This window comes from Peromyscus maniculatus, chromosome 8 (genome assembly GCF_049852395.1).
Source record: "Peromyscus maniculatus bairdii isolate BWxNUB_F1_BW_parent chromosome 8, HU_Pman_BW_mat_3.1, whole genome shotgun sequence".
In the NCBI taxonomy this organism is placed as follows: domain Eukaryota; kingdom Metazoa; phylum Chordata; class Mammalia; order Rodentia; family Cricetidae; genus Peromyscus; species Peromyscus maniculatus.
Window position 1 is genome coordinate 64922329 of NC_134859.1, and position 25849 is coordinate 64948177.

General features: G+C 55.0%; 1 protein-coding gene and 1 long non-coding RNA gene across 5 annotated transcripts in view; one reads left to right on the forward strand and one right to left on the reverse strand.

Moving 5' to 3' along the window:
• Positions 1 to 243: 243 nt before the first annotated feature.
• Positions 244 to 25849, reverse strand: part of Ksr1 (kinase suppressor of ras 1) — a 135379-nt gene continuing 109773 nt past the window's right edge. Inside the window, exons 7-21 of one of the 4 annotated variants that reach the window (XM_006977494.4) lie at positions 25623 to 25706; positions 24291 to 24352; positions 24081 to 24187; positions 19936 to 20101; positions 17735 to 17776; positions 15666 to 15720; positions 15072 to 15120; positions 14001 to 14380; positions 11861 to 11957; positions 8076 to 8209; positions 7299 to 7430; positions 6989 to 7124; positions 6136 to 6269; positions 5139 to 5219; positions 244 to 3137 (exon numbers count right to left, since the gene is read on the reverse strand). In XM_006977494.4, the coding sequence (XP_006977556.2) occupies positions 3059 to 3137; positions 5139 to 5219; positions 6136 to 6269; positions 6989 to 7124; positions 7299 to 7430; positions 8076 to 8209; positions 11861 to 11957; positions 14001 to 14380; positions 15072 to 15120; positions 15666 to 15720; positions 17735 to 17776; positions 19936 to 20101; positions 24081 to 24187; positions 24291 to 24352; positions 25623 to 25706 (1738 nt within the window). In that variant the 3' untranslated portion in view covers positions 244 to 3058. The remainder of the gene's footprint in view (positions 3138 to 5138; positions 5220 to 6135; positions 6270 to 6988; positions 7125 to 7298; positions 7431 to 8075; positions 8210 to 11860; positions 11958 to 14000; positions 14381 to 15071; positions 15121 to 15665; positions 15721 to 17734; positions 17777 to 19935; positions 20102 to 24080; positions 24188 to 24290; positions 24353 to 25622; positions 25707 to 25849) is intronic. The other 3 variants (XM_015996263.3, XM_042282470.2, XM_015996264.3) reach the window with 3 other exon arrangements.
• LOC143266928 (uncharacterized) lies at positions 3131 to 8166 on the forward strand. The gene is made up of 3 exons (XR_013041776.1): positions 3131 to 4277; positions 5202 to 6286; positions 7007 to 8166. It is a non-coding gene; the product is annotated as an uncharacterized LOC143266928 (long non-coding RNA).

Genomic DNA, 25849 nt, shown 5'->3' on the forward strand with positions numbered 1-25849 from the left:
TGTCTGTCTGAGGTTAGGGTCTCATGTAGCCTCAGCTGGCCTGGAACTTGCTACCTAGCTGATGATGGCCTGAACTCTTGACTCTCCAGTCCTGGCTCCATAGCACCTCCTTTAGGAAGGTGCTCCTTAACTCCTGGAAGGGGTTCAGACCCCTTGGCTCCCCATTCCTGCCCTCCTATGCCATCCACCCACATGGTCCCCAACAGTCATCTAGACCGGTCAAAACAAACACGAGCCCCAGGAGACCTTGGTAAAACTTTATTCACAAACTCCAGACCCCTAGGCCTGGCTCAGCCAGAGGGTACATTCTTAGCAGTGGCAAAAACCCCAATATAACACGTTCATCCAGACTAACCATTTTAATTTAAATTAAAGCATTTCTGGAAGACAAATGCAATTGATAGAAAATATAAAAACTTTTACTGTACAAATTTTACATCACATTCAAAATGAGCAAATAAACGTGTGCCTTGTGGCCACAGAGACACCGGGAGCACACACCGATGATGTCCTGGCTAGTGCCGCAGCACAGCATGGCTATTCCACCCTGCTCTGTCACTACAGAGCAACACACGCTTGCCACTCCCGGCCTGGACCACAAGAAGACAATGGCCAAGGGCTTCAGTTTGGTGCATAGGAGCGGCCAGACAGACCAGCACTAGCTAGGATTCATGACTTCGCCGCCACTCTGATGGGTCAAGGCCTCCCTGGAGGCGAGACTGGGAACTCAGAGTGCCTGGAAAAGGACAAAGTTTCTGCTGGACTCAGACTTTTTAGGTGGGCAGACCCCCTACAGCTCAAGCCTCTTTTCATTGCCTTCACAGTGGCTACAGGGGCTGAATTCACAGTATCTGTCATTCTTCATGTGTTTCCCGGGAGACAAGGAGAGCACAGAGGAGGCCGACTTTCCTAACCTCAATTCACAGTCACTTAAAGTAGAAAAGGAAACGGGGACCATGATGGGGGACTCCCTTAAAGGAAGGGCAGTACGGAGGAGGCCTCAGAGAGGAAGTGGGGAAGGTTCCAGCACCCTCGGGGCCAAGTGGCCCCAGGGTCCCAGGCAGATGTTGGGTCCCCTGCATAATGGCCCCCGGCAGATAGACAGCTCTTAAGGCAGGGACCATGACTACTCCTATCTGGTCCCCAGCACAAGGCCACATTCACTGCAGGGCTCAAAGCTTTCTGAACAGAGATGTTCACAGTAGAGAGCGAGACCCAGGCTCGCCGTCAGGGGGCTGTGTGTGATGCCCCGTGTGGTTTGGTGCCGCGGGATGACTGGAAGCGTTAACCCGGCTGCCAGCCTGATGGCTCATGTTCTACCTGTGAGGGGAGGTCAATGTCATGACATTTGCCAAGGGAAGGAACGGCCAGAGGCCCAGACACTGTGGCCTCCGGGGAGGTACGGCCATGAGACAGCCAGAGGCTGTAGTCATACACCACGAGGTTTGGGAGTCAGGAGGTCACACCAAGGGCTAGGGTGGGAAGTCACAGGGATGAGGAAGTGATAGGACAGTTCCATTTCAGAGGACAGATGACCCACGCAGAGCTGAACACAGGCTCACAGCTCTTCCTCCCCACACTGGGGCAGGGTCACGATGCTCCTGTCCCAGCTCTCCTGTAGCATGAACAACTGTGCTGCGGGGGTGGGGGATGGGGTGGGGTGGTGGGGTGGGGGGATGCAGGCAGAGTCCCACAACTTCTCAGAGAATGGCCTGTTTTATCAGACACCTGGACCAGGCTCTGACGCTAGGGCAGGTTCTGAAAACTGAGGATGTGTTTGGTGTTTAACGAAGAGGGAGCCACCCGGCCATGCCACAGCGGGACCGTGAGCCTAGGGGCCTGGACCTAACCACCTCTCCACTCCCATTTCTTCCGCACTCTGGTCGTGGGGTCTGTAGGTGACAGTTTCTGCAGAGCCCATCTGACTTACCCCGACCCAGCCCTCCTGCTCGCTGGAGTGAACACAGACGTCGGAGGCCCACAGATAGGGACTTACTAGGTACGTCTTACTGAATGAAGTGTCTGGACAGCCTCATGCCCCCGTCTGAGCTCAGGGCACACACAGGAGTCAGAATGGGCTAAAAGGCGTTGATGAGACAGGGGAAGTGGAAGTGGTGAGAGGTCTGGAAACTTCTGGCACGACAGAGGTGAGTTTTAAAGTGCTAGGGTCACCAAGGGCCGTATTCACCTCTTCTCTATTCTCATCAATCAAGAACACACTGTACACACAGCTGACGGGCGAGCTCACGGCTCCGGGGGTAAATGTGAGGCATTGGGGGTGGGGGGTGATGATACAGGCTGAGTTCCACAGGCTTCATGTCTGCCTGGAGGCCTCGGAGAAGCAGCAGATGTCTCCCCAGATGTGTGACTATTTCCTTCCCCTGTGGTAGAAGCCGGGCTAAGATCCATCAGATCCATCTAGAAGCCACTAGGATTCTGTCTGTACTTTTTAGCACACCAAGCCGGGATCAGAGCAGAAACTAAATCCAAACTCTTGAGGAACTCCTGACCCCATAATCCAGAAGGGTTCCTAGCCAGGCTTTCTCCCACTAGCTAAGGAAGGGTTGGTGTTCCTTATGGACAAAGAGAGGGGCCAGTGGGGGTCAGGGCCAAAGCATAGGCCAGGGCAAACCTCCCGCCATGTCCTCTTTCCCCAGAACAGCTACATTCATGCTGCTTTTCTTCCTTCTTGCTCAACCCTGGGCCCCTCACTGCTGCAGGACCTTGGAGAAGGGGGCAGCGAGAGGGGGGGCATTTCTGTTGCTCCGAAGTGCCAGCCCCCTTCTGTGGAACTATTATTAACTACCATAAAACACCAAGCTTGCGGGGCGGAAACCTCTGTGTAAACACTGGCTTAGTGGTGTCATCTGGAGTGGCACGTACGGCTCCGATCCTGAGCCCCCCACACCGCTGCCATCACATTCCTCACGGAGGAGTCATACTCCTGGTCTGTAGCTTGGCATGCAACGCCTCTCTCGTTCCTCGTGGCGGTGGTTTGCGTGTTTCATAACCAGGTTTCAGAAAGGGAGACACCCTCTGCACGAATGTGCATGGCCGGCTACATCTTTGGATTACTGGACTCCAGGGCCCCCAGGCCAAACCTTTCAAAGCGGGGCATGATTTTGCTGCTGTTAATGCTGCGGAGAGGAGCAGAGACATGGATTATGGCTCTGCTGGTTTGGACCAGAGTTAAGGTGTCACTGGTTATGCTTAGCAGAGGATCGGAGTAAGGATAACTTCTTGGCCGAGCTGCTCCTGGCCACCCTAAGTCCTGGGGCTGCTCTGTGTGGATGTGGTACTAGTGAGAGACCAGAGGATCTGTATCAGGGCTGATGGCACACACTCCTCTGAGAAATGGTGCTCACGTGGGGTCCACTGGAGCCACTATGGAGCAGAATCCTGAGCCCAACTGCAGAAATCTGGTCAGGGCCATGGAACCCCTAGCCGATGTGAGAACAGCTCTGTCTCCATTACTGAGTGACAGGTATCACTTCGCTTAGAACAACATTTCTGAGTGGGACTCCTAAGGACCCAGCCCTTCTGAACTGATGTCTTCCCCATATGGCAATACGATTTGTGTGTGTGAGTGTGTGTGTTTGCATGCCTACTGTCCTTTGTCTTCACAAGACAGACACAAGACTCTAGACAGGGCCCATGACCTCAGGGCTAGGTCTGGGCAGCTCTGAACCACTACATCCCTTGCAGGACAACGTTCCAGGGTTGCCAAGTCCCTCCCCATCCTCTGAGCATGCTCAGCAGGAGCTCATGAAGGTGTTAGTAGGGACTAGGGACCAGAGGAACACAAGCAAGAGCCACTCTTGGGAGAACAAGAGAGAAAAGACCGTCTCATCCACGAAGGCAGCTGAGAGCTGTTCTTCCGCCTTGAGGGGTCACCCCGTTAGTGCCATCCTCCCCTGGCAGTGACTCAAGTCAGGTGCCCGCAGGCCATGTGCAGGGGAGGGGCCGTTGTTAAAAACAGAGCACAGGAAGGAGTCTGGAGGGGGAGACCGGAGCAGCAGAGACGGCATCCCCTGGGTTAGTGCCCGCTGGCATTTTGAGTCTTAGCAGAAGTCACGGAGCTGAGCTGGCGATTAGGAAGAAGGAAGCCCTGAGGCATGCAAGGCAGCCAGGCCTACAACCTACAGACAGAGAAAGAGCAGCGTCAGAACCGGAGCCTGAAGGAGCTGGGGCACAGAGCCTGACCAGAGCAGCTGCCCAGGGACCCGCTGCCTGCAGAGAATAGGATCCCCAACTTCACCCCTCAGAGTGGCAGCAGGGTAAGTTTGACAGGGGATGTGGGCACAAGGAAGCTTTTCCACGTCCCCACAGGGCCGTTCCAGGTACCCCTCAGCTCCTTAAGCCCACAGCTCCTTGTGATGGTCAAATTGGCTTCCTAGAGATTATTACTTCTGCTCACTTGACCCTTTCCCTCCCCTCTTATAATTACTACTACTACTACTATTACTATTATTAATATTACTAATACTTATATTGCTGGGCCCAGACCCCAGCCTCATCTCTGCTAAGCAAGAGCTCTAACACCGAGTCTCACCCCCAGCAATTCGCTGATACTTTGTTTGTTGAGACAGGGTCTCTCCTGGCTCTCACTATGTAGACCAGGCTGGCCTTGAACTCACAGAGGCCCACCTGCCTCTGCCTCTGAAATTGGGATTAAAGGTGTATGCGTCACCATGCCCAGCTGCCACTGGTGCTTTCATTTCTGAGATTTCACAATGTATCCCAGGCTGGACCCAAACTTAAAATCCCCCTGCCTCGTCCTCCCGGATGCTGGGATAACAGGCATATGCTACCACAACTAGCTCACTGGATTCTCTTCCTCGGAGCTTCACCCAGAAGCGGGATTTGGGGGGCTTGGCTCACAGAGCTCATTCTCCCTCAGCCACATGCTCGCCCACGTGGTGTGGAGAGGGGCCCTGCCTGCCACATCCCTCTGTGAGAACCACGAGCCCAGGGGCCCCTGCTGGTGGCCATTTCAGCTGCAAGAGGTCACTGTGGGTTACGGGAGTGAAAGCATGGATGTGAGGAGCAGCTAGCATGCAGAGACGGAAGCGGAAGGATGGGTATGCGATGGGCCGGCCACACACAGGCAGGAGACGAGAGAAGTGAAGGAAACACACTATTCCTCCAGAACCGGACAGGAGCTCTTAAAGTCAGGGTGACCATAGCGTCCTTTCCCGTAGTAGCGGCTCCGCCAGCGGCTGGGGGTGCCCAAGACCATTTCACCAGCAGTTGAAGAGAGCCGTCCGATCCGGTCCAGGCAGGCGGCCCGGTGGGTGATGGCAGCCAGCAGGCAGGTGGAGGAGTCGGGGTGGTGGGGCGGGAAAGATGACACAAGACAGATGACAGGCCAGGCCAGTGCATCCGCCACCCCCCGAAAATGAAAAGCGACAGAGCCAAGGGGGAAGAAAAGAGAAAGTGAGAGTTAGCGGCCCCCGTGTCTGGAGAAGCAGAGACCGGGAGCATACGCGTGGGAGCCGGCCGCTGTGGGCTCCCGCGAGTGGACTCAGTTTCCCATCTGTGAGATGAGAGGGACGGGCTGACTGGTTTCCAGGACTAGGAGTCATCTTGGAATGCCAGTGCCTGCCTGGTGCATGCATGGTTTGGTAGAGGAGGAAGCCTGTATTCAGAGGGCCCGAGACCTCCAGCAGCTCAGGGGAAGGGCTTCTGTCGACCCCAGCGCTACCCAGCTGAGTGGCATGGCCCATGAAGGGACAGCACGATTTCAGTGCTCAACAGCTCAGGGACCAGGTCGGTACCAGCCTAAGCAATACCGATGCTGCTTGTTAGGGGCTGTTTGGGGACCCACATGGTCCTGACCTCTGACCCTTCTCTTCTCAGGCATAACTTTCTCACCCTGGTCTAGCCTGAGCTTGGTGTCAGTGATGATCTAATACAGTGACATGTAGATTCCCACAGGTGGAAACTGGAGGCGTCTGCCTCTAGCACCAACCGGGTAGGTGAGACTCCTTTGTCAACCTCTCTGCTCTGTGGAAGCCCCAGATCGCAGTCTGATGCAGGTCCAGCAGAGGGCGCCCTTAAACCCTCCAGCCGGAGGCTCTCCGGGATCTGATGGCATGTCTAATGGCACGCCTAGCTCCCGGAGGGAGTACTTACTCAGCCGACTTCCAAAAGTGCCCGGGATGGGAGAGCCGCCGGTTCAGCTTGGGCAGCTTCTCCAGCATCTCCATCAACAGGCTGAAGCTGGGTCTCTCCTGCAGGTCGAAAGCCCAGCAGGCAGACAGTATCTCCTGCCAAGAGCACCGTGGTCAGTGGAGCATGGGCAGCTGGGAGGGAGGGAGGGAGGGAGGGAGGGAGGGGGGAGGGAGGGAGGGAGGGAGGCGCACGGATGGGACACTTCCTAAGGGCCCCTGTGAAGTCCCCAAGGGCCCTGCACAACTGTGGATGCAGAACCCTGGGAAGTAAGTGTTTTAGATGAGCCACCGACCCTCCAGGTCAAAAGGAACCTGCCTGTTCTCCTTCCTCCTCAACTTGTCCCTTCCCAAAGGGACCAAGTCAAGCAGAACAGAAGCAGGAGAGAGGGGACAATGAAGGCAGGTGGCCTCTGCCAGATGGGAAGTGTCCAGAGGTGAACGCGATGATGGTCTGGGAATGTATACAGGGAGGGGCTGCCACAAGGGGGCGTCTCAGTGCTACCAGAGCAGAGACGGGCGGGACAAGAACCAATACAGGAGCAGCAGCCCAGAAGGAAGGCCTTCTCTCAGGGTCCACGCAGTCCCACAGCACCTTCTACAGCCCTGACACCCAGGAGGGTGGCCTGCCCACGTGGTCATTACAAGACACCATCCACCCCCGGCTAGGCAACACAGGCTTTGGTTCTTAACTACAATGACGCCGGTGCCTTAGGAAAGACAAGAGACCCTCCCTGGGGTCCTTCCTGGGTGGGTGAGTGGAGGGCAGTCATGTCACAGGCCCAGCCCACCCTTGGGCCCTGCTTCCCTCTACTCACGCCGACTTCCTTCCCCAGGCTGACGGACGCCAGGACACGCCTCACTCCTTCCCCGCTTCCGATCTGCCAGATCAAGGCCTCTGCAGGCTGGTGTTTAAAGGGCCAGTCTCTTGCCTGCAGCTCATACCACACAGTCCTATGGAGACACACACCACAGTGTGAGCCAATGGAGCTGTACAGAACCCTTCAGGAGGTTCTAGGGGTTGCCCGCGTTAGGAGCCAGAGGTCAAAGACATGGTCACTCCGCCATCAAGGAGCACTTCCTAACCCGGCGGCCACCACCGTACCTGAGTGCCGGTGGCCCACTCACCCGAACGCATAGACGTCAGCAGCTTTGGAGAAGGGCAGCTGGTCCTCATCCCTCCCGGGTGTCATTTCTCGAACAATCTCGGGGGCCAGATAGCACAGCCAGTCATGGGACAGCTTCAGTTGGTTCTCACGCCTGGGGGCCAGGACAAGGACACGGGCCCCTCAGTGGGGAGCAGGTGGCCCGACTGTACACCTCTGTGCCCACTCACATGTGGTAGAGAAAGCCCAGAGAAGAACATGGAGTTCTCCCTTACCCTTGAACGGGCTGAGCACTTCTAGAAAGGGGAGAGCACAGTTGGGAACAGCAGGGAGCTGCTGGTGACAGGGTTTGGTTCCCTGTACTGAGTGGCTGGGCTGTCGAGGACCCCCGGCCTGTTGGCAGATGCCAAACCTGCACGCGGATGCTCTGGCCTGTCAATCTTCCTTGAGACACCACCCCACTCTTATGGAGGAGCTTTTCTTGCCACCCAAGCCCTCTATAGTCACAGGAAGTAAAATGTTCTTTCTCGTCAAGGGGATATAAGCCGGGCCCCTCGCCCATCCCTGGGTAGCCAAGCTGAATGTGCCGGGGGACTCAGCCTCCATGGGTGCCCCCACCTGGGAATCAAGTACCACGAGGGACCTAAACATGGACTGAAACCGCATGGGCAGCACCAGGAACCGAGGCAACCTGGCCTGTGCAGGGAAGGCTCTTGCCAACAATGCAGCCAGGGGCATTGCACACCCATGCAGTGCTGCGGCTCCCGCTGACCCATGCAGACACCCACAGCCAACTCACCGTTCCTCCCGGACCACGCCCGAGATCCCGAACAGCCCGAAGTCTGTGATGACCACTTTGCCATTGTCATAAAAGACATTCTTGGACTTGAGGTCTTTGTGCACAATGCCCTTGGCATGAAGATAGCCCATCCCCTGCAAGACAGCCAACCTTGTGTCAGAGGGTGGGGGTGGGGTGCTAAGAGATGGAGGCTGAGCTGTATTCAGGGCAAGACACATTACCCCCACTCCCATCCTATCTTCATACAGACAGCAGGCAGGATACTGTCCTCACCTTACAGATGACGCAACTGAGGCTCAGAGAGGGCAAGTGACTTGCCCCAAGCCACACAGCAGTTAAACATGGAGCCCAGATCTGACCTCATTGAGTTCATGCTCTTTCTATGCCACTCTGCTGCCAAATAGCCACCTCAGACTTGGGTAAGGTGTGAGGCATGGACGTGGTGACGGACAGTGAGCAGAGGTCAAGGAGTGTAAAGATCGGTGATACGGGCAGTCAAGTGTGTGCTTAGCATGCTCACAGTCCCGTGTTCAGGACTTAGCGTTACCAATTTTAAATAATCAGGGCTGGGGGTAATGGCTCAGTGGTTAGGAGCGCGTCCTTCTCTTGCAGAGGACCAGAGTTCGGTTCCCAGCACCCTCAGAGGTGGCTCACAGCCATCTGTAACTCTAGTTCCAAGGAATCCAGTGCCCATTTCTGGTCTCTGTGGGCAACAGGCACATACAGCAGTCACACACACACACACACACACACACACAGAGAGAGAGAGAGAGAGAATCTTAGAAACAGATTTGATCACTATACTATCCAGACTCAGGCAAAGGGCAGGCTCTCAGGAGTTCACTAGCTGGCCTCTGCTCTTAGGCAGGGTGACACTCAGGGCAGGTAAAAGACATTCCTAGGATGCTACCTCGCCATGGTAGCAGGGGCCCCAGATGAAGCCTGAAGTCTGAGTTCCATACTCTATCTGTGCTCGGTTAGCACTGTGTGGGCTTGGGCACAGTGCTGGCCTCTCTGAGACTCTGCCTCTTCATCCATCAGGTGAAATGTGGTGGGTGATGCCCACCAGTGATTGCTCTGGCCTGACCATTCAAGGATCAGGGGCACAGAGCCCATGGCCCAGGTGCTGGAGTGACAGGTTCCACTGTGGGAACCGAAGGACGAGTAGCTGTCCCTCTCCAAGTTACTCCCACCACAGGCCCTGCATGGGGGTGAGGGGGTTGGTTACACTTGTAATCCCAGCACTTGAGAGGTGGAGGCAGGGGTTTAAAGTCATCCTCAGCTACACAGTGAATTTGAGGGTAGCCTAGGCTACATGAGTCCCTGTAACAAAACAAAACAAAGCCACCCAGACACACAAAACCCAGGTGTGGCGGCTGAAAAGGGTTCGGTTAAAGAGACAGGCTCTAGAGCTGAGCCTGGGACATTCCTTCCCCAGGATTGCCCGGGGTCTCCACGGCAACCCGAGGTCAGGTCCCTCTGCTCAGCTTCAGACCTCAGCGCATCTCAGATCCCTCCAAAAAGGAAGTGGGCGGGGTGGGTGGGGGGCGGGGTGGAGCTGAGCAGGAAGAACGTAGAAGGAGCGAGGGGTGACAAGAGGCATCTCCAGAACCTTGAGTCACTTTCCTCCTGGGCCCTGGAAGTGACCAGCCTGGTGGCCTTGACTCTTGTGACTCATGTGCATTGGTGCTCCCAGTTCTGAGGGAGGGGGAGGAGGGAGGGGGTGGAGCAGAGTCCTTGGTGAAAGATCACACCTGAGGCAGAAGTGACACCTTAGGTTTCTGGCCTGAAGTTTAATTTCTAAACATGGCCATGGGAAAGAAAGGGGCAGACTGAAATCCTGGTTTGTCCCCAAATGCCATTGTGATTTTTACCTTTTCCTTTCTAAAGACGTCCACATACACAAAATGGCCAGAGAGAAGAGGGGAAGGAGAAGGGGGGGAGGGGAAGGGGTCTGAAGGGAAGGCCAGCTGATGCACAGCTACAAGGGGCAGCTCTTCTTTTCTGAGACAGGGTTTCATGTAGCTCAGGCTAGCCTTGAATCTGCTTGGTAGCCAAGGACGACCTTGAACTTCTGATCCTCCTGTCTCCATCTCCCAAGGCCTGGGATTACAGGTGTGTGCCAGTGTGCCCTGCTTATGGTGCTGGGGACTGAACACGTGGCTTTGTGCACACTAGTCAAACACTCGACCGACTGAGCCACATCCCCATCCTGAGAGGCTGCAGCTTTTCAACACAGCTTTGAGGTTGTTTTTGTTTTAAAGAGAGGAAGTCTTTGTTTTTTGAGGCAGGGTTTCTCTGTGTAGCTTTGGAGCCTGTCCTGGAACTCACTCTGTAGCCCAGGCTGGCCTCGAACTCAGAGATTCCCCTGCCTCTGCCTCCCGAGTGCTGGGATTAAAGGCGTGCGCCACCACCGCCGGCAATTGAGGAAGTCTTATTCAGTATTCTAGGTTTTCTGTTTTATAGATAACAGTCTCCCTTCCCTATGTGGTCCAGGCTGATTTTAAACTCTCAATCCTCCTGCCTCAGCCTTCCTAGCTCTGGGATTTATATTCATGGTACTTGGCTTTTTTAAAATTAGATTTATTCATTTTATGTGTGCTTTGCCTGAATGCACATATGTGCATCTTGTGTGTGCTTGGTGCACACGGAGGTCAGAAGAGGGTGTCAGGTCCCCCAGAACTGGAGTTATGGATGGTTACGAACCACCATGTGGGGGCTGGGAATCAACCCAGGTCCTCTGCAAGAACAGCAAGTGTTCCTAACCACTGAGCCACCTCTCCAGCCCTCTTAAGAGTCTGGATAAGCAATGAGTGAGAAGCTCTCTTTAATTAGTTTTTAAATGAGTAGGGAACGGAAAAGAGCTGCCAGCTGGGCGGTGGTGGCGCACGCCTTTAATCCCAGCACACGGGAGGCAGAGGCAGGCGATCTCTGTGAGTTCGAGGCCAGCCTGGTCTCCAAAGCAAGTTCCAGGAAAGGCGCAAAACTACACAGAGAAACCCTGTCTCGGAAAACCATAAAAAAAAAAAGGAAAAGAGCTGCCTACGCTGGACAAAAGGACCTGCTCCCTGGAAGCCGAGATTTGGATAACTGCAAATAATTTGCAAAAAGTGTGGGGCTCTTTAAAATTTTTTAAATCTATTTATATATTTTTAATGATTTATTTTTATTTTATGTGCATTGGTGTTTTGCCTGCATGTGTATCTGTGTGAGGGTGTCAGATCCCCTGGAACTGGAGTTATAGACAGTTGTGAGCTGCCATGTGGGTGCTGGGAACTGAACCTGGGTCCTCTGGAAGAGCAGCCAGTGCTCTTAACTGCTGCATCATCTCTCCAGTCCAAGTTTGATGCCCTGAAGTGAAACACTCTGTTCCCCACCGGTGATGCTAAGAAACCCTCACCACGTACTAGCTCCATGCCAAATGGTCCCTGTATGGATGACTTCCTTCTGTTTCCGCTCTGACCGAATCAAGGAGGCTGTGCTGGATCTATAGGGGAGGAAGCTGAGCCTCAGAGAGGCTAAACAAGCTCCCTGAGGTCACACAGCTAGAGTGACACTGTCTTTAGAATACGCAGAGTTTCTTCAGAGCTAATTCAGTTCTATTAACACCAACTGAGTGGCGAGCTCTGGGTTTGATTGGGTAAGACAGGGGACCAGGCTGAGGTGCCCCAGCTAGGAGGCAGAGGAGCCACAAAGCACCTGGTACAGGCAGATATGGCCTGGGGAAGGACCAAGAGCTCTAGAGGCAGCTGGGCCCCCCGCCCCCACCCCCACCCCACCTTTACCTTGATGATCTCCTGGGCGATCTGCCTCGTCTTGTTGATGTCCAGAGACGTCTTGGGGTCCCTCACGAATGAGTGCAATGTCCGCCCCTTGCAGAAACTGTTGAAGGTAGTGGGGGTTGGAAAGAGATCTAGAGCTGCTACAGGCTGATCCCACCCCCATGGACCCTGTCAGGGGGACTGGGCCCACTTCTTCCTGGAAGGTTCTCCATCCCAACCAACACAAATCATGAACCCATGTGTTCTTTAACCAAGACTCCAGCTGGAGCCCGACTAGACAACGCTTACATATACATGCACACATGCCATCCCTGGAGGTGCATGGCCTGCCAGCTCTCCCTGCACAAGGAATCAGCGCAACCACACTCACAGCCATTCAGGGCAGCCCATCTTCACAGGGTCAAGGAGGGACAGGGGCCGAGCGGCAGAACTCAGACGGGGAAGAACTCAGCCTCCAGGACTCACACCAGGCTCCACGGAGCCTCTGGGCTCACCACAAAGATGATCATTACATGCAGACCCCAGGGCATCACATCCTGCTGCTGAGTTTTATGCTGTTCCTCTCTGTGTGGCCCCCTCCACTAAGTCTAAGCTCCTCAGGAATGGGAGGCTTGCGTGAGAGGAGGGTGGATGGGTGGCGGAGGAGGCTGCAGAGCTGGGACACCCACAAGTGGACTCCCTGGGGACTGGCTGTCCTGCTTTGAGCTGGAATTTTATAGACTGGGTCAGGGACTCTAGTGATCTGACACTGTTCAGGAGTTCTTTATCTCTGAGAAAAATGGCAAATTTTACTCATTCACTGTGTTAAGGAAAACACCAGTTGTTTGTATGGGGTGGGTCACTTGCTTCCCCCCAAAGCACAGGGTCCAGGTCCAGGACACCCCATGTTCTCTTGGCTCCATAGAGTGGAAGTCATGAATACCTGAGTTTGGTTCCAGTACCCACTTAAAAAGCAAAGTGTGAAACTGGGCCTGATGGGGTACGCCTTTATTCTCAGCACCCAGGAGGCAGGAGCAGGTGAATCTGAGTTCGAGGCCAGCCTGGCCTACATAGCGAGTTCCAGGACAGCCAAGGCTCTACCAAGGGACCATATCTGTGCGTGTTTGGCAACACACACACATCTGTAAACCCAGAACCTCATGCTCACACGGGTGTTCTCACCTGCTGAGCCTTCTCCCCGGCCCTTTTGATTTTAAAGTCAACTGTTTCTTGACTTTTTTTTTCAGGCAACTGTTTCTGTATCTAGGCCTGCTGCTCGGGAGGGTGGGGAGAGGACACTGTTTTCCACGGAGAATGACAAGTGAATCCCAGAATGCTTGCTGAAGTACAAACAGGCGATACACCATCAAGATACCAAAATGTGAGGACTGGGGTACAGCTCAGCACAGCACTCACCGAATGCACAAGGCACTGGGCTCACCCCACGGTCGCACATGCACCCCGAAGTAGACCTCAGGCCTACAGTAAACCAACAGAAGTAAAGTGCGAACCAACACAATCTTAGTCGCGTGTTTTTAGTTAAATTATCTATTTTTGCACGTGTACGTGTGTGCATGTGTGCATGTGTGCACACATCACGGGGTGCCTGCGGAGGTCAGAGGACAACTTGTGGGAGTCTATTCTCTCTCATTATCGGCTCCGGGAGTCAAAATCGGGTTGTTAGGTTTGCGCAACAAGTGCCTTCCCCGCTGAGCCATCTCGCTGGCCCCCAATCCGCTTCATTTTAATGAGAGGAATATTGAGGTTAACCACACTCACTTCTGTGGGGGAAAGTATCCAAGCAAAGTGGTATAAGCCAGTTTTGTGTCTTTTATAAAACACTGGGATTCTCTTTATGCTCAGAGGGGTCTCTTTATTTATGTCTTTTGAGGAGAGACAAGGGCTTGCTATGAAGCCCTGGCTACCATAAACTCAAGATCCCCCTGCCTCAGCCTCCAAGGGCTAGCACTACAGGTGTATGCTGCCGCGCCCAGCTCTGAAGTTTAAACATCGGTGGGCAGTGTGGATGGGGACATGATTCCTTATCTTTGGTTTCCTTCTTCATCTCTCTGATCACCCTTCTGCATCCAGGGCAGCCACAGAGGCAGCAGGCTGCGGGGACAGGGAAGCTGTGGCGCTCAGGGGCCCAGGGGGCGTGGCTCACCTGGTGATAATGGCCAGGTGGGGTGGGTTCATGCAGGCCCCCATGAAGAGCACCACGTTCTCGTGCCTGGTCTGCCTGTAGTTCATCACCTCCTTCTTGAACAGCTTCAGGTGGTCCTGATTGTGGCCGTCCATCTCCAGCAGCCGAATGGCCACTTCGCCATGCCATCGGCCTCGATGCACCCGGCCCCAGCGGCCCTGCCCAATGGGCTCGCCTAGTTCCACCTGTTCAAAGGGGATGTCCCACTCCTGTAGGTACACGCTAGTCTGGCTGGCTTTTCGAGAGATGGGGCCCCGCCAAGGCCGGCGGGAGCTGGGGAGGTCGTCCACCTCATCCTCATCGTCTTCTGCCTCGGACTTGCCCGCCTCAGGCTCCTCAGCCTGAGGAGAATTGAACAGAGAGAGGGGAGTGAGTCTGGGTCTTTCTTCTCTTCCTGGAGTGCTGGCCAGGCACCACCAAGCCTGGCACCCTGGCCTCCTTCTGATAGTCTCCTGTCTGAACACACACCTTCTGATTCCTATGCCCCACCCCCCCCAGCAGCAATAACATTTTAAGCCATGCTGCTCTGCAGAGACTCGGGCTTAGTTCATACTTCTGTTTGAAGGTCAAGATGGCGGCTTCTTTCTGGGTGTCATGTAGCCCAGGCTAGCTTCCAACCTGCTATGTAGCTGAGGAGGACTTTGAACTTCTGATCCTCCTACCTCCATCACCTCAAGGGCTGGGATTACAGGCGTGCACTACCATGCCTGTTTAAGATGAAGATGGCGGTCCTTGACACTGATCAGAATGGCCAGTCACGCTCTGAGAACATAGAGATGCCTGCCCCCATCCCAGGCCGACTGACTCAGCACCCAGGCCAGGGCCTGGGCCTGTGGGTTGGGAGTCAGGCCAGGAAAATAAAGAGGTCCTTCCAGCTGGCACTTCCCACTGTTCTTTCCTGCTGTGCACATCTGTCCACACCTGCTGCACCAGGCTCCGCACCCTCATCCCCCTGGGCCCCCGCCGATCCTGTGCACCCCAAGAAGAGAGGAGAGAGAGACTTTAGGTCTCATGCATGCGACTCCCACTCACCTCTGCTTCTTGAACACCCAGCACGTCTGCTTTGGGCTGGTCCTCGGGCCTGAAAGTGAACCGGGCTTTGTTAATAAGGAGATGCTGGGCTGGGCCAGGATGGCCCTGTGGACACAGGAAGGAGGCTGACTAGAGGGGGTGAGGATGAGGGGGTGGGCAGCTACCTATCACCCTGGCCCTTGTAGCACAGGGGGGCAGGGCCCCACGCTCCTGTCTTTGAGGCCTGGCTATCACCTCCTTGCGGTGTGAACTTATGTAATTTAATTCCTCTAAGTGGTTCCACTTAGAGACCTACTTCACTGGCTGAGAACTGAGGGACCAGGAGCCAAGTGCTCAAGGCAACCTAATGGAGGGGGGATCCGGAGACAGGGGTTATGTTTGGCAGGTCTCTCTCTGTTCACCTATACTTCCTCCTGGGCCCCAAGCCTGCTGCTGCTGTATACACAGCCCCATACAGTGTTCACTGGACCGACAGGAGGCAAATAACCCCCAGGCTCCGAGGATGAAACAGCCCCGTTCCCCATCGGGCTGGCCCAGAACCGGAGAGTCAGATACGTAGGGCTGGGTTGGGAGGTGGCTGCAGGGCGTTCATACCGTGTGCTGTCGGCCGTGCTGGAGAGCGGGGCTGCCTGAGGACAGGCAGAAATGTCTGTGGGAAAGAGAACAGGAGCAAAGTGTGAGTGTGCTGCCCGTCATCCCCAAAGACCAGCACCCGGGGGTCACCCCTTCTCTCCTGAGCGGCCACTGCTCCTCAGGCCACTTCCACCAGGGTCAGTTCATGCTTTGCAAGCGGACACAAACTCAGTCTCTACAGCCTTTGGTCTACACGGCTGTTCCCCCCCACCCCCCAGGCAGAGGCCCTGGGTGAGTGACTCTATAGAGAGACCCCAACAATTAACACCACTGCCGTGGGCCCAGATGATACCACAGGTAGCAACAGCTAACCCTGCTACTTCTGCAGAGGGTCCTTCTGGTAGGAAGCAGGGCTGGCTGTCATTTTTCAAAGTAGGGACAGCCTTCGCCTAGCCAGTGGCAGGGCTGGCAGCTAGGCAGCACCTGGTAACAGCTGTGACACCTGGCACCGGGTGTAGCTGCCACCCCCACCCCGCCCCCGCTCCCGCCTCTGGGATTGGGTGGCTGGTATCACAGCTCTGCGCAAGAAGAGGAAATCCAGTGTGTGCACCAGGAGCTCCGGGCTGGCAGCTGAGGCCGACCCCTGGACCCTGCAGCACAAAGACACAGCTCTAGGACACCAGGAGGAGACGCCCCCCTCCCCTGTGTGGAACCAAGTGAAAAGCAGCAGGGCAGTGATCAGGGCTCCCCTCTCTCAACAAAGAGAATCAGGAAACGGCAACAGCTCGCGCTATCAGCAGCCCCTTTCCTGCCTCGGACAAAGACCTCCCCTCAGCCTTCAGTTAATCGTCTTCACTGGAAGGTTTTCTCCACAGCGGAACCCGACTCTGACAGAAGCTGTGGGCCGTCTGATGGGGCAATGCCCACGTGTGCGCAACATCCTGGGCCGTGTTGGGGTCCATGGACCTCGGAAGCATCTGCTCCGGCCCTCTCCGGACACCTCCATATCACCTTCAGACTGCCAGGCCCGCATTTTCACACATGTTCAGGCCACTCCAGAAGCTACACATGTCTTGGGTGAGGTGTGGGGGGGAGGGGCAGACGTCTGGGAAGCCTCCCACTTGTCCTCGAAGGAGTGCATTGTGCACTCTGTTTTCGTGTGTTCCTGTTTCAGTTAGCACATGGAGCCCCACCCCCAACTGTGGGCAAAACAGGCCACTCAGGAAGAAGTACTGTGGTTCTCCAGCTGAGGGGCACTAATGTACATGCACACCCTAGAGCTGGTAACCCGGAAGGCCCTTGGAATGGGGCACCACACAAAAGGGGCAGCCCTTCCCCGACACACCTAAGTGGAATTACAGGGATACTGGCTACCAAATGTTCCAACTCGATTCTTGAAGGGAGCTGATCTGGAGACTAGAAAAGCCTGGAATAACCAAAATACTGGGGCTTCCAGCCTTGGCAAGGTAGAGAAAAGACTATTAGAGTTGTCTGAAGCACACAGGCCCCTAGTGTTGGGTACTTCCAGCGGGAGGTGAAAAGCATCGATCTTATACAGCCTAAAGGGAAAGGAATGGGCAAATACAGAAGTGTGCAAAATAGTTTTTGGAGAGGAAATCCAAGGGTTGCCTTAACGGAATGGAAAGTTTTTCCTTCCAGCTTTCTGCAATGAGGTAGTTCCACTGACAACCAGCAGGTGGCACTGTGGGTTAAGGCTGGGAAAGGCAAAGCCAGCTGACAGAGGATGATGATGACTGTAAGACTTTCCCAATCTGGCTTGCCCTTGCCACTCATTTTCCACCAGGCACCAGCAAGCAGCCCCCTCCCTTCATTCTGCAAACCGGAGTCCTGGGTCCTCATCCTGTCACTTCTGGGTAGTAGTGCGACCTTGAACCAGTTCCCCCACAGTCTATGCCAGAGGCTGCACAGGACGGACTCCAGCCAGGGTCCCATCCAGCGAGGTACCGCCCACCTTCGGGTTCACACCACCGGCTGCGGTGAACTCAAGCCCACGGGGAGAAGGCACCAGGCGGGGGGGAGACAGAGGGTCACAGCGGGGGGCAGTTAGTGGACCCATGAGGAAGACTCACCTGGAAAGATAAACTGCTGTCTATGATGAATGAAGTGGGCAGCTTAAAACAGAAGAGGAGGTAAGTCACACAGTGCAGAGGCGGCGTGGGAGGGGGGTGCGTGGACGGGGGGGGGGCAGGTGCTGGTTACTGGCTTAGGTGGCTCTACCCTGGGGGGGGCTCTGGTGAGGAAAGGTGGAGCCATGCAGGAAGAAGGAACCGCACTAGAGAAGAGTTGGGGCGTGGTGAGCCCAGGAGCGGAGGGCGGCGCTACACGTGGGGGACGGACCATCTCAGTGGGCGCTCGGCTGCACAGCCCCGGCCAGTGAGCACTGGGACGACGTTGGGGCCGGTTTTGTTCCAGAAAATGCACATGAGTCAAGAAGTAAAGGTAGAGTAGGGAGAACAGCGGTTCTCTGAGGACGTCCAGCAGTGTGTGCAGAACAGCCTCCTCCCCCCCAGTCTACCCTGACCCAGGAGCACCCTGACCTCACTGCTTGAGCTCCAGATCCTCCCAAGGGCTGTGATTCCAGGAACCATCGCATGCCACCTGCTTGTTCCTGAGATGCTCGCTATCTTGCCCGGGCTGGTTTCAAACACACGGGCTCTATTCTCCTGCTGTGGCCTTGCACGTGGTTGGGACTCAGGGTGATCCTAACCTTGGCTCTCCTCCATGAGAAGGCTCTGGGACCTGGGGAGGCAGTTAGCCCCCCCAGTGCCTTCTGTCTGTAGGGGAGTACACAGGCTTGCCCAGGCTCTCCTGTGAAGGGCCACAGTGAGGCTGCTGGACGGCACAGGGCAGGACAGCACGGGTGGCATGAGGGGTTCCGGGTCCTTCCCTGGGGGCTCATCCCATCCCCCCCCAAGGATTGTTCATGAGTCCACTAAGATCACGGAGAGAGTAAGGCTTCTGTGCAGGGACAATGGGCCCATTTCCCTTATGGGTCATCAGTGTAAGTGGACAGGGTCTGATCAGGATCATAAAAAGGACTTTTTCTATGTCCCTTGTCTTTGCAAACCAGCCCTTCTTAGAAAAACCCAAAGTAGACGGTTTTAGCAAGAGACTTGTTCAGAGAGTCAAGGCAGATCAGACCTGGAAAGGAAGCTAATCCAGAGGCCACCGCTCAGCTGCAGGGTGGGCCAGGGTGGGGCAGGGTGGGGCGGTGTGCGGGACAGACATCATTGTTAAGGGCACTCCAGCCGCGTGCTTATTAAGGCAGGCACAAGGACAAGTGACAGAAGACTCCCATCCTCTGGTCCCTCACCACCCCTAAAAGAAGTCTCAAAGTCCCCGGTGGGTCCGGAGGCTGCTTGGCCAACTGCTGGCTGTGTATAGGGTCAGTGTGGGTCCCGCTAGCCAGGCGAGAGGTTGGGGGGCATGGTGGCACTCTGTCTTCCCGGGGTTACAATGCCAGGGGGACTGATCTGGACCCTGCGGGTTACAGCAAACAGGAGCATCTGAGCTGCAACTCCCCGCTAGGACTGCAAACTGGGTAGGCCACAGCTGACCGACAGCGGAGCTGCCCTTGCCAAGGGTGCCAAGGCAACAGCTCAGTGCCATGTGGGTGAATGGGCTTTGCTGTGCTCCCCGGAGACAGGGCAGCCCAGGGTGCCTGACCGGAACCGAGGGCCAGAGAGGATGCAGTCCTGGCCTCTTCCTGACATTTCAGGGCACCACACCCGAGGGCAGCTGGGCTCGGCTCTGCCCCTCCAGGGTTGGCCCAGGACTCACAGTCTTCACCTGTTCAGTGGAGACCACCTCATTCTAATTCCCCAAGGTCTCTGGGTGGCACGTAAAGGAACGTGAGGTCTTATCTGAGCAGCCAGCCCCAACCAAAGAACTGCGTATGTCACAGAAGCCCAGTGGCCTTTTGTAGGCTTATCTGCTTCCCATTGTGCCTGTCACAACTGAACTCAGAAGGCAGCCCTGGGAGAGGCTGATGCTGGGCAGAAGCCACCGCAAGCACAGGCAGGCAGCCTGGGGTTACCCCAAGAACCCAGGCCCCGGGCTAGACAGACGTGGGTTTGGCCCTCACTCCGCCACTGCACAGCGCAGGGCCAGCCACGCCCCCTTTCTGAAGCCCAGCGAACTCATCTGTAAGAAGGTCGCCACAGCATTAGTCCCATGCTCAACAAATGCTCCATGAACACAGCTCTCGGGGGAGACTGGGGAGGGTCGGAGGCCGTCCCTGAGGACCCAGAAGAGCCCAGAGGTGTGGTACCTGGGAAGCTGAATCTGCTGTCCCGCTGGCCAGGCGAGGGGTTGGGGGGCGTGGTGGCACTGGAGGGGTTGGATGAGGTCAGGAAGGGCGCTGGTGACGACGGTGTGGAGGACGTGGTGGAGGACGGGTTGCTGCTGGAGTCCAGGTTCATGGCTGGAGGGTGCTCCTGCAGGACCAGAGATGCCAGGATGGGGCAGGGCTGCAGGCTCAACTCAGCGGCTGCCAGCCTGTTGGGGACCTCCTTTTCTGCCCCCCTCCTCCCACCTCCATGGGCAGAGGTCAATCCAGGAGATCCTTGGGGCCCGCTCTGTAGCCCCAAGACTTTCTGGGACTAATATACGATAAAAAGACACTTAGAGGCCTCCCCCTAAAGGATTCCTGCCCATCTTTCTTACTGCAGTTCCTACTTCCCCCTAGAAGCCCATCTGAACCCTAGCTGGACTACGTATGCTCTTCCTCTTTACCCTTCCATAGCTCCCTGAATTCCTGCACCCAGGCACCTTAACATACACTTTGTCAGCTGCAGACAGCCACGGTTAGTTTGCTGGCGACCATCTCTCCCACCCCAGCACCCGCCTGGCTCTGAGCTGGGCACCTGCTTTCTTAATTAATTGAGTTCATACTCTGACCAACATTTCTGCAGCTTCTGCTACGTGCCTGGTCCTCTGCAGAGTCTATGGTTTTGTAATCTTGTCCTAAACGTACAAGGGCTCTCAGAGAACCCACAAAATTCCAGAAGAGGCAACAGCTTGGGCCAATGTTGTCTGCCATCTTGAAGGGTTAAGAATTCTGGGGCTGGGAGCTGGGAGCTGGGGATGTGGCTCAGTGTGATGCTTGCCTAGCACTCAAAGCCCTGGTTTTGGTCCCAGTACTGCAAAACCTGGGCATAGTGGAAGAGGCCTGTAATCCCAGGACTCAGGAGGCAGAAGCAGGAGGATCAGCAGTTCAAAGGCAGCCTTGGGTACAAAGTGAGTTAGAGACCAGCCCGGGATACATGAGACCTTGTCTCAAAAAGGGGGAGAAGATTCTAAGAGACTCCAGGAACAGACTGCTGGGGCAGGTCTGGTTCACCACAACACTGCGGTTCCAATACCTGTCCAGCCTCTTCTTGCAAAATGCAGGTGACATGCTCAAGCCTTGGACAGGCATGGTTTCTAGTCAGAATGAAATGGCTTCTGGATTTTAAAAGACATTTGAGTGTCGTTTGTATGTGCACATATGTGAACACACGTGTGGAGGCCGGAGGTTGAGATGCTGGACATCTTTCCCTTCACTTTCCCCCTTGTTTTCTGAGGCAGGGTCCCTCACTGATCTGGCCCGACTGGCCGGCAAGGATCTTCCCGTCTCTACTTGCTTGGTACTTAGGATCACAGGTGTACCGCTTTGCCCAGCTTTTTGTTTCTCCATTTTAAGACAGGGTCTCCCTATATAGTCCTGGCTGTCCTGGAACTCACTCTGTAAACCAGGCTGGCCATGAACTCACAGAGAGCCGCCCGCCTCTGCCTCCTGAGTGCTGGGATTAAAGGTGTGAGCTTTATGGCTCTCATGCCTGGCTTTGTATGTGGGTGCTGGGCATCAGAATCCAGGTCCTAGCAATCACTTTATGGACTGAGCTGTCTCCTCAGCTCCAGAGACATTTAGTTTATCAATTACCTTCTACCTATGGGAAATGATTTTCTTTTCTTTTCTTTTCTTCTTAAGATTTATTTATTTATTATGTATACAGTGTTGTGCCTGCACACCAGAAGAGGGCACCAGATCTCATTACAGATGGTTGTGAGCTACCATGTGGTTGCTGGGAATTGAACTCAGGACCTCTGGAAGAACAGCCAGTGCTTTTAGTCTCTGAGCCATCTCTCCTGCCCCTGGGGAAATGGTTTTCTAATTATGATGATGATGAATAAAAGTGGGGCTTTTCTAGTTGTGATGATGAGGACTACACACCAGATTCTGGTTAGTAAATATGACTCCGGGCTGTGCCTGTTAGGACAGAGTGGGGCAGATGGCTTGCAATTCAGGGCCTGGGCACCCATCAGTGGGTGCAGCCTGCAAAGGAGGCCATTGTGGCAGGGATCAGGGGAAGCCCAGGTTCTGATCTTTTGCCTGCAGCTTCATGCAATAGAACCAGGTATGATGCAGGCTGCCGGAGATTCCCACCAGGGTTCTACTACTTCTTAGCTGGGTGGCTCTGGGCAACTTCCTTGACCTCTCTGGGCTTCCATTGCCTTAGCCACACATTGTCACTTATGCCAGTGTTTGCTGTGTGGATCTGTAGCAGAACGGAAGCTGGGTATGCAGTACACAGTAGGTGTCTAATGTATGCTCAAATCTTTTGAAGACCCGCTATCTTGACCAAACAGTCCTTGGGATCATGCTTTTTGAGACTTAACCAGGCCAAAAGGTCAAAAAGCCAAGAGGGGTCCAGGAGCACTTTGGACTGGGTGGACTGCAGATCTAGTTCAACACCTTTATTTCCTAGGGCAGAAAGAAACTCCTCAGACAAAACAGGGTCAAACCTGTTAGTGCCACGTATAATAAGTTTTTCTCTTGCAAGACCTGAAGGCTGAGGGGTGTACTGCTGTGGGTATCTGTATGCTGTGAATGTGTTGCTCTGATTGGTTAATAAAGTGCTGATTGGCCAGTAGCCAGGCAGGAAATATAGGTGGGACAAAGAGAGAGGAGAATGCTGGGAAGAGGAAGGCTGAGTCAGGAGTCGCCAGCCAGAGACAGAGGAAGCATGATGTGAAAGTACCGGTAAGCCACAAGCCACGTGGCAACTTACAGATTAATAGAAATGGGTTAATTTAAGATGTAAGAACTGGATAGCAAGAAGCCTGAGCCATTAGGCCAAACAGTTTAAATAATATAAGTGTCTGTGTGTTTATTTGGGTCTGAGAGGCTGCGGGCCTGGGCAGGACTGGAGAGATCTCCAGCTACAGTGTACAGTATACTCCGAAGCTCACGGAGCTGAGGTTGGCCTTGCTTGCCAGGATGGCTGGCCCAATATGGCACCAACTAAATGGCACCCCCACCTTTTCGCTCCCACTCCAAGGCTGCAGACTCCCCCCACCCTCAGACCCCCTAAGCAGGAACTGGCTTGAGCAGGGGTAGTAGCCCGCGGGCCACAAGAGCAGGCTGAGCTTCGCTCTGCATCTGTGCAGCTCTGAAATCCGTCTGACCTGGGCTGCAGGGTCACCCACAGACGACAGGTCACAGCGGCTGCACCAGGGGCTGCTCACTCACTCAGTGACCCACGCAAATGCTTCCGACTGTCCGGGCATGTGCCAGGGGACAATGCGGATGTAAGGGATGTGTGGAGGGACAGCACTGCCTGGGTCTCTGGGGACATCTGTGACAAAGGGAATGGGGCAAGGGAGGGGGAGGAGCTAGAGAGGATGGGACAGATCTTACAACCCCCCCCCCCAGCAACAGCGCCCCCACCCCAGCCTGTGCAGGAAGCTCTGTTATTCCCGTTCCAAACAATCCGTGAGCGAAGCTCAGAGACACCTAGTCACTCACGTAGGGTCACAGAAGCACAAAGGGGAACAGTGGAGAGTGACAGCCAGGGCTGAGGACCCGAGTGTCTGCGTTCACCCAAAAGTCAGCATGTTGACACCCAGCCCCCCATGGTGCAAGTGTTAGTGGGTAGGGCCTGTGGAGCTGTTCAGATCATGAGGATGGGGTCTCCGTAAGCAGGGTCACTGCCCATATCAAAGAGGCTGGGGGAACTCGCTGGGCTCTTCTATTATGTGAGGACACAGTGAGGGACCACAAGGAGCAGGCTCTGGGAAGCCTGGGACTCAGTTTCTGCATCTGTAACATGGAGCATGTACATGCCCCTCAGAACTAGGTTTTTGGCACAAAGTAGATGCTCAGGAAATGCTGGCTCACAGATGTCAGAGGTTAGGGGGTCACGGAAATCACCACATACAATTCCATCATGGACAGAACCACACTTGCTATGTGGCTAAGCCAGGATCCCTGGAAGGCCCCAACCCTGTCTGTGCCACAGACCCTGGATTGCAGCGTGGTGTCCCTCTTCCCCAGTGAGGCTGATGAGGGGGTGCTTTGTGGAAGGGAATCCAGGGCTGGGGATGACAGTGCTCCCCGGGGCATATGCAGGCCACGGGGTGCTGACAACTTACCTTCTTCGTCAGGGCCTTGGGAAGGGTTCCAAAATGGGGCTCTGATGCTCTGTCCACCGGGTTGTTGATGTCTGAGGGGACAGACTCTGTCCTTCGAAGCCTGGCTACTGCTTGGAAAAAAGGGAATTGGTTAGCGGGAACAGACGCCACAAAGATGCACCTGAATCCCGGAGGTGGGAGAGGGGAAGTGCGGGGGGGGGGGGCACTCACGTGGGAGGAAGGATATTCTGCAGGCGGGGGCTTCCTTTGTGCACTTGTTGTGACATTTCAACCTGTAAGGAGGAAGAGTCAGTCCTCCACAGGGCATCCCAGAATTGCCCAGATGACCCTGACACAGCCTCAGTTTCCCCAAAGCTCTCAGCAAGTGTCAGCTCCAAGGTATGGGGGGTACCCTGTGTGCTGTAGACACTGTCTTCTGTGTCCCCACAAACCCCTCCCCTGCTTTTAAAGGGGAACCTCCTCCACATTAGGAAGCTTGGGAAAATCTGACCTAAAAGAAACATTCCAGAGAGGCCGCCGGTATCAGCAAGGGCCCTGGGTCCCCAAGGGTGTCCTCATCCAGGCACTGGCCAGTGTGATGAGCAGTTCCCAGCCAGGAATGGAAAGAGCTAGGTTCCCCTTTGGGTCTAGCCAGCCTGTCCCACAGATCTCGGTGTTCTCGCTAATGTAGTGGGCCGTGGGGCTGTTCTACTGTAAGTACAGGACAGTGTGTGGCTCAGGGGCTGCCATGTGCTGGCCACACTCGCATGGGAGCTGAGGATCTCATTTATTGCCAAATGACCAGTTTCCTCAGAGGTCAGGGAGTCATCAGGATACAATTCATCGGGCTGACTTGCATGAGAAGACCCTGCTGCCTTGGTCCTGATGATGGCCCCGGAGCTGTCACTCATGGCAGCTCAGATAATCTGAGTGGATCAGCTCCCCAGATGTCTAAATGGTAAACATAAAGCCCAGAAAGGGCAAGTGCCTTGCCCCATGTTACACAGCATCAGGGCAAGGGCAGCTAGGAACTGAGACTCCAGGCCGCCCTCTGGAAGGCGTATGGGCAACCAGACAGCACACGCCAGACTGTTGGTTCTCACTGTTCCTCCTACACTCATGTCCCTCCCACTGGAAACCATGCTACGACACAGCAAAGCTGGGTTGGTCTAAAGTCTCCACCTCTCCTCACTCTGCCCAGGTATAAGGCAACTTGGTGGTCACAGCTCAAACCTGTAGCCCGTCTCTCAACTTGAGAACTCCTTCTGGATCCCAGTAGAGTTCTCACTTTCTTCCTTGCCTTTAAATTCTTTTTTCCTCGCTCTATCTAGCAAACTTCTCTTCATTCTTCAAAACCCACTTCAAATGTTCCTTTCTTCCAAGAGTATCTCACTTCACCTCACTAAGGAGTCCTGAGCACCTGGTGTGCCCAGTGGCACAGTGAGCAAGCAGCTGCTTAGATGACGTCCTTCAGGTCTGACAGGAAGCCAAGAATGACGTACTGGGTCTGTCGTAAGGGACAAGCACCTGCTCCCCCCCACCCCCCGCCCCCCGGCTCATCACCTGCAGTGTTTGCATTTCACCCCGAACATCATGCTCTTCTGGCACACGTTGCAGACCTGTGACAGCCATGACTTTGTGGAGAACCTGCAGGGAGTAGAAATGTGTGGAGATCAGAGCCTGGCCTCTGGAGGGGTCCCGGGAAAAGGAGACTTGGCCTGACCCCAGAACCCCAGGCGTTCTGTACTTGGATTTCCCAGCTGCTGTCAATACCTTAAAGCTGGTGTGGC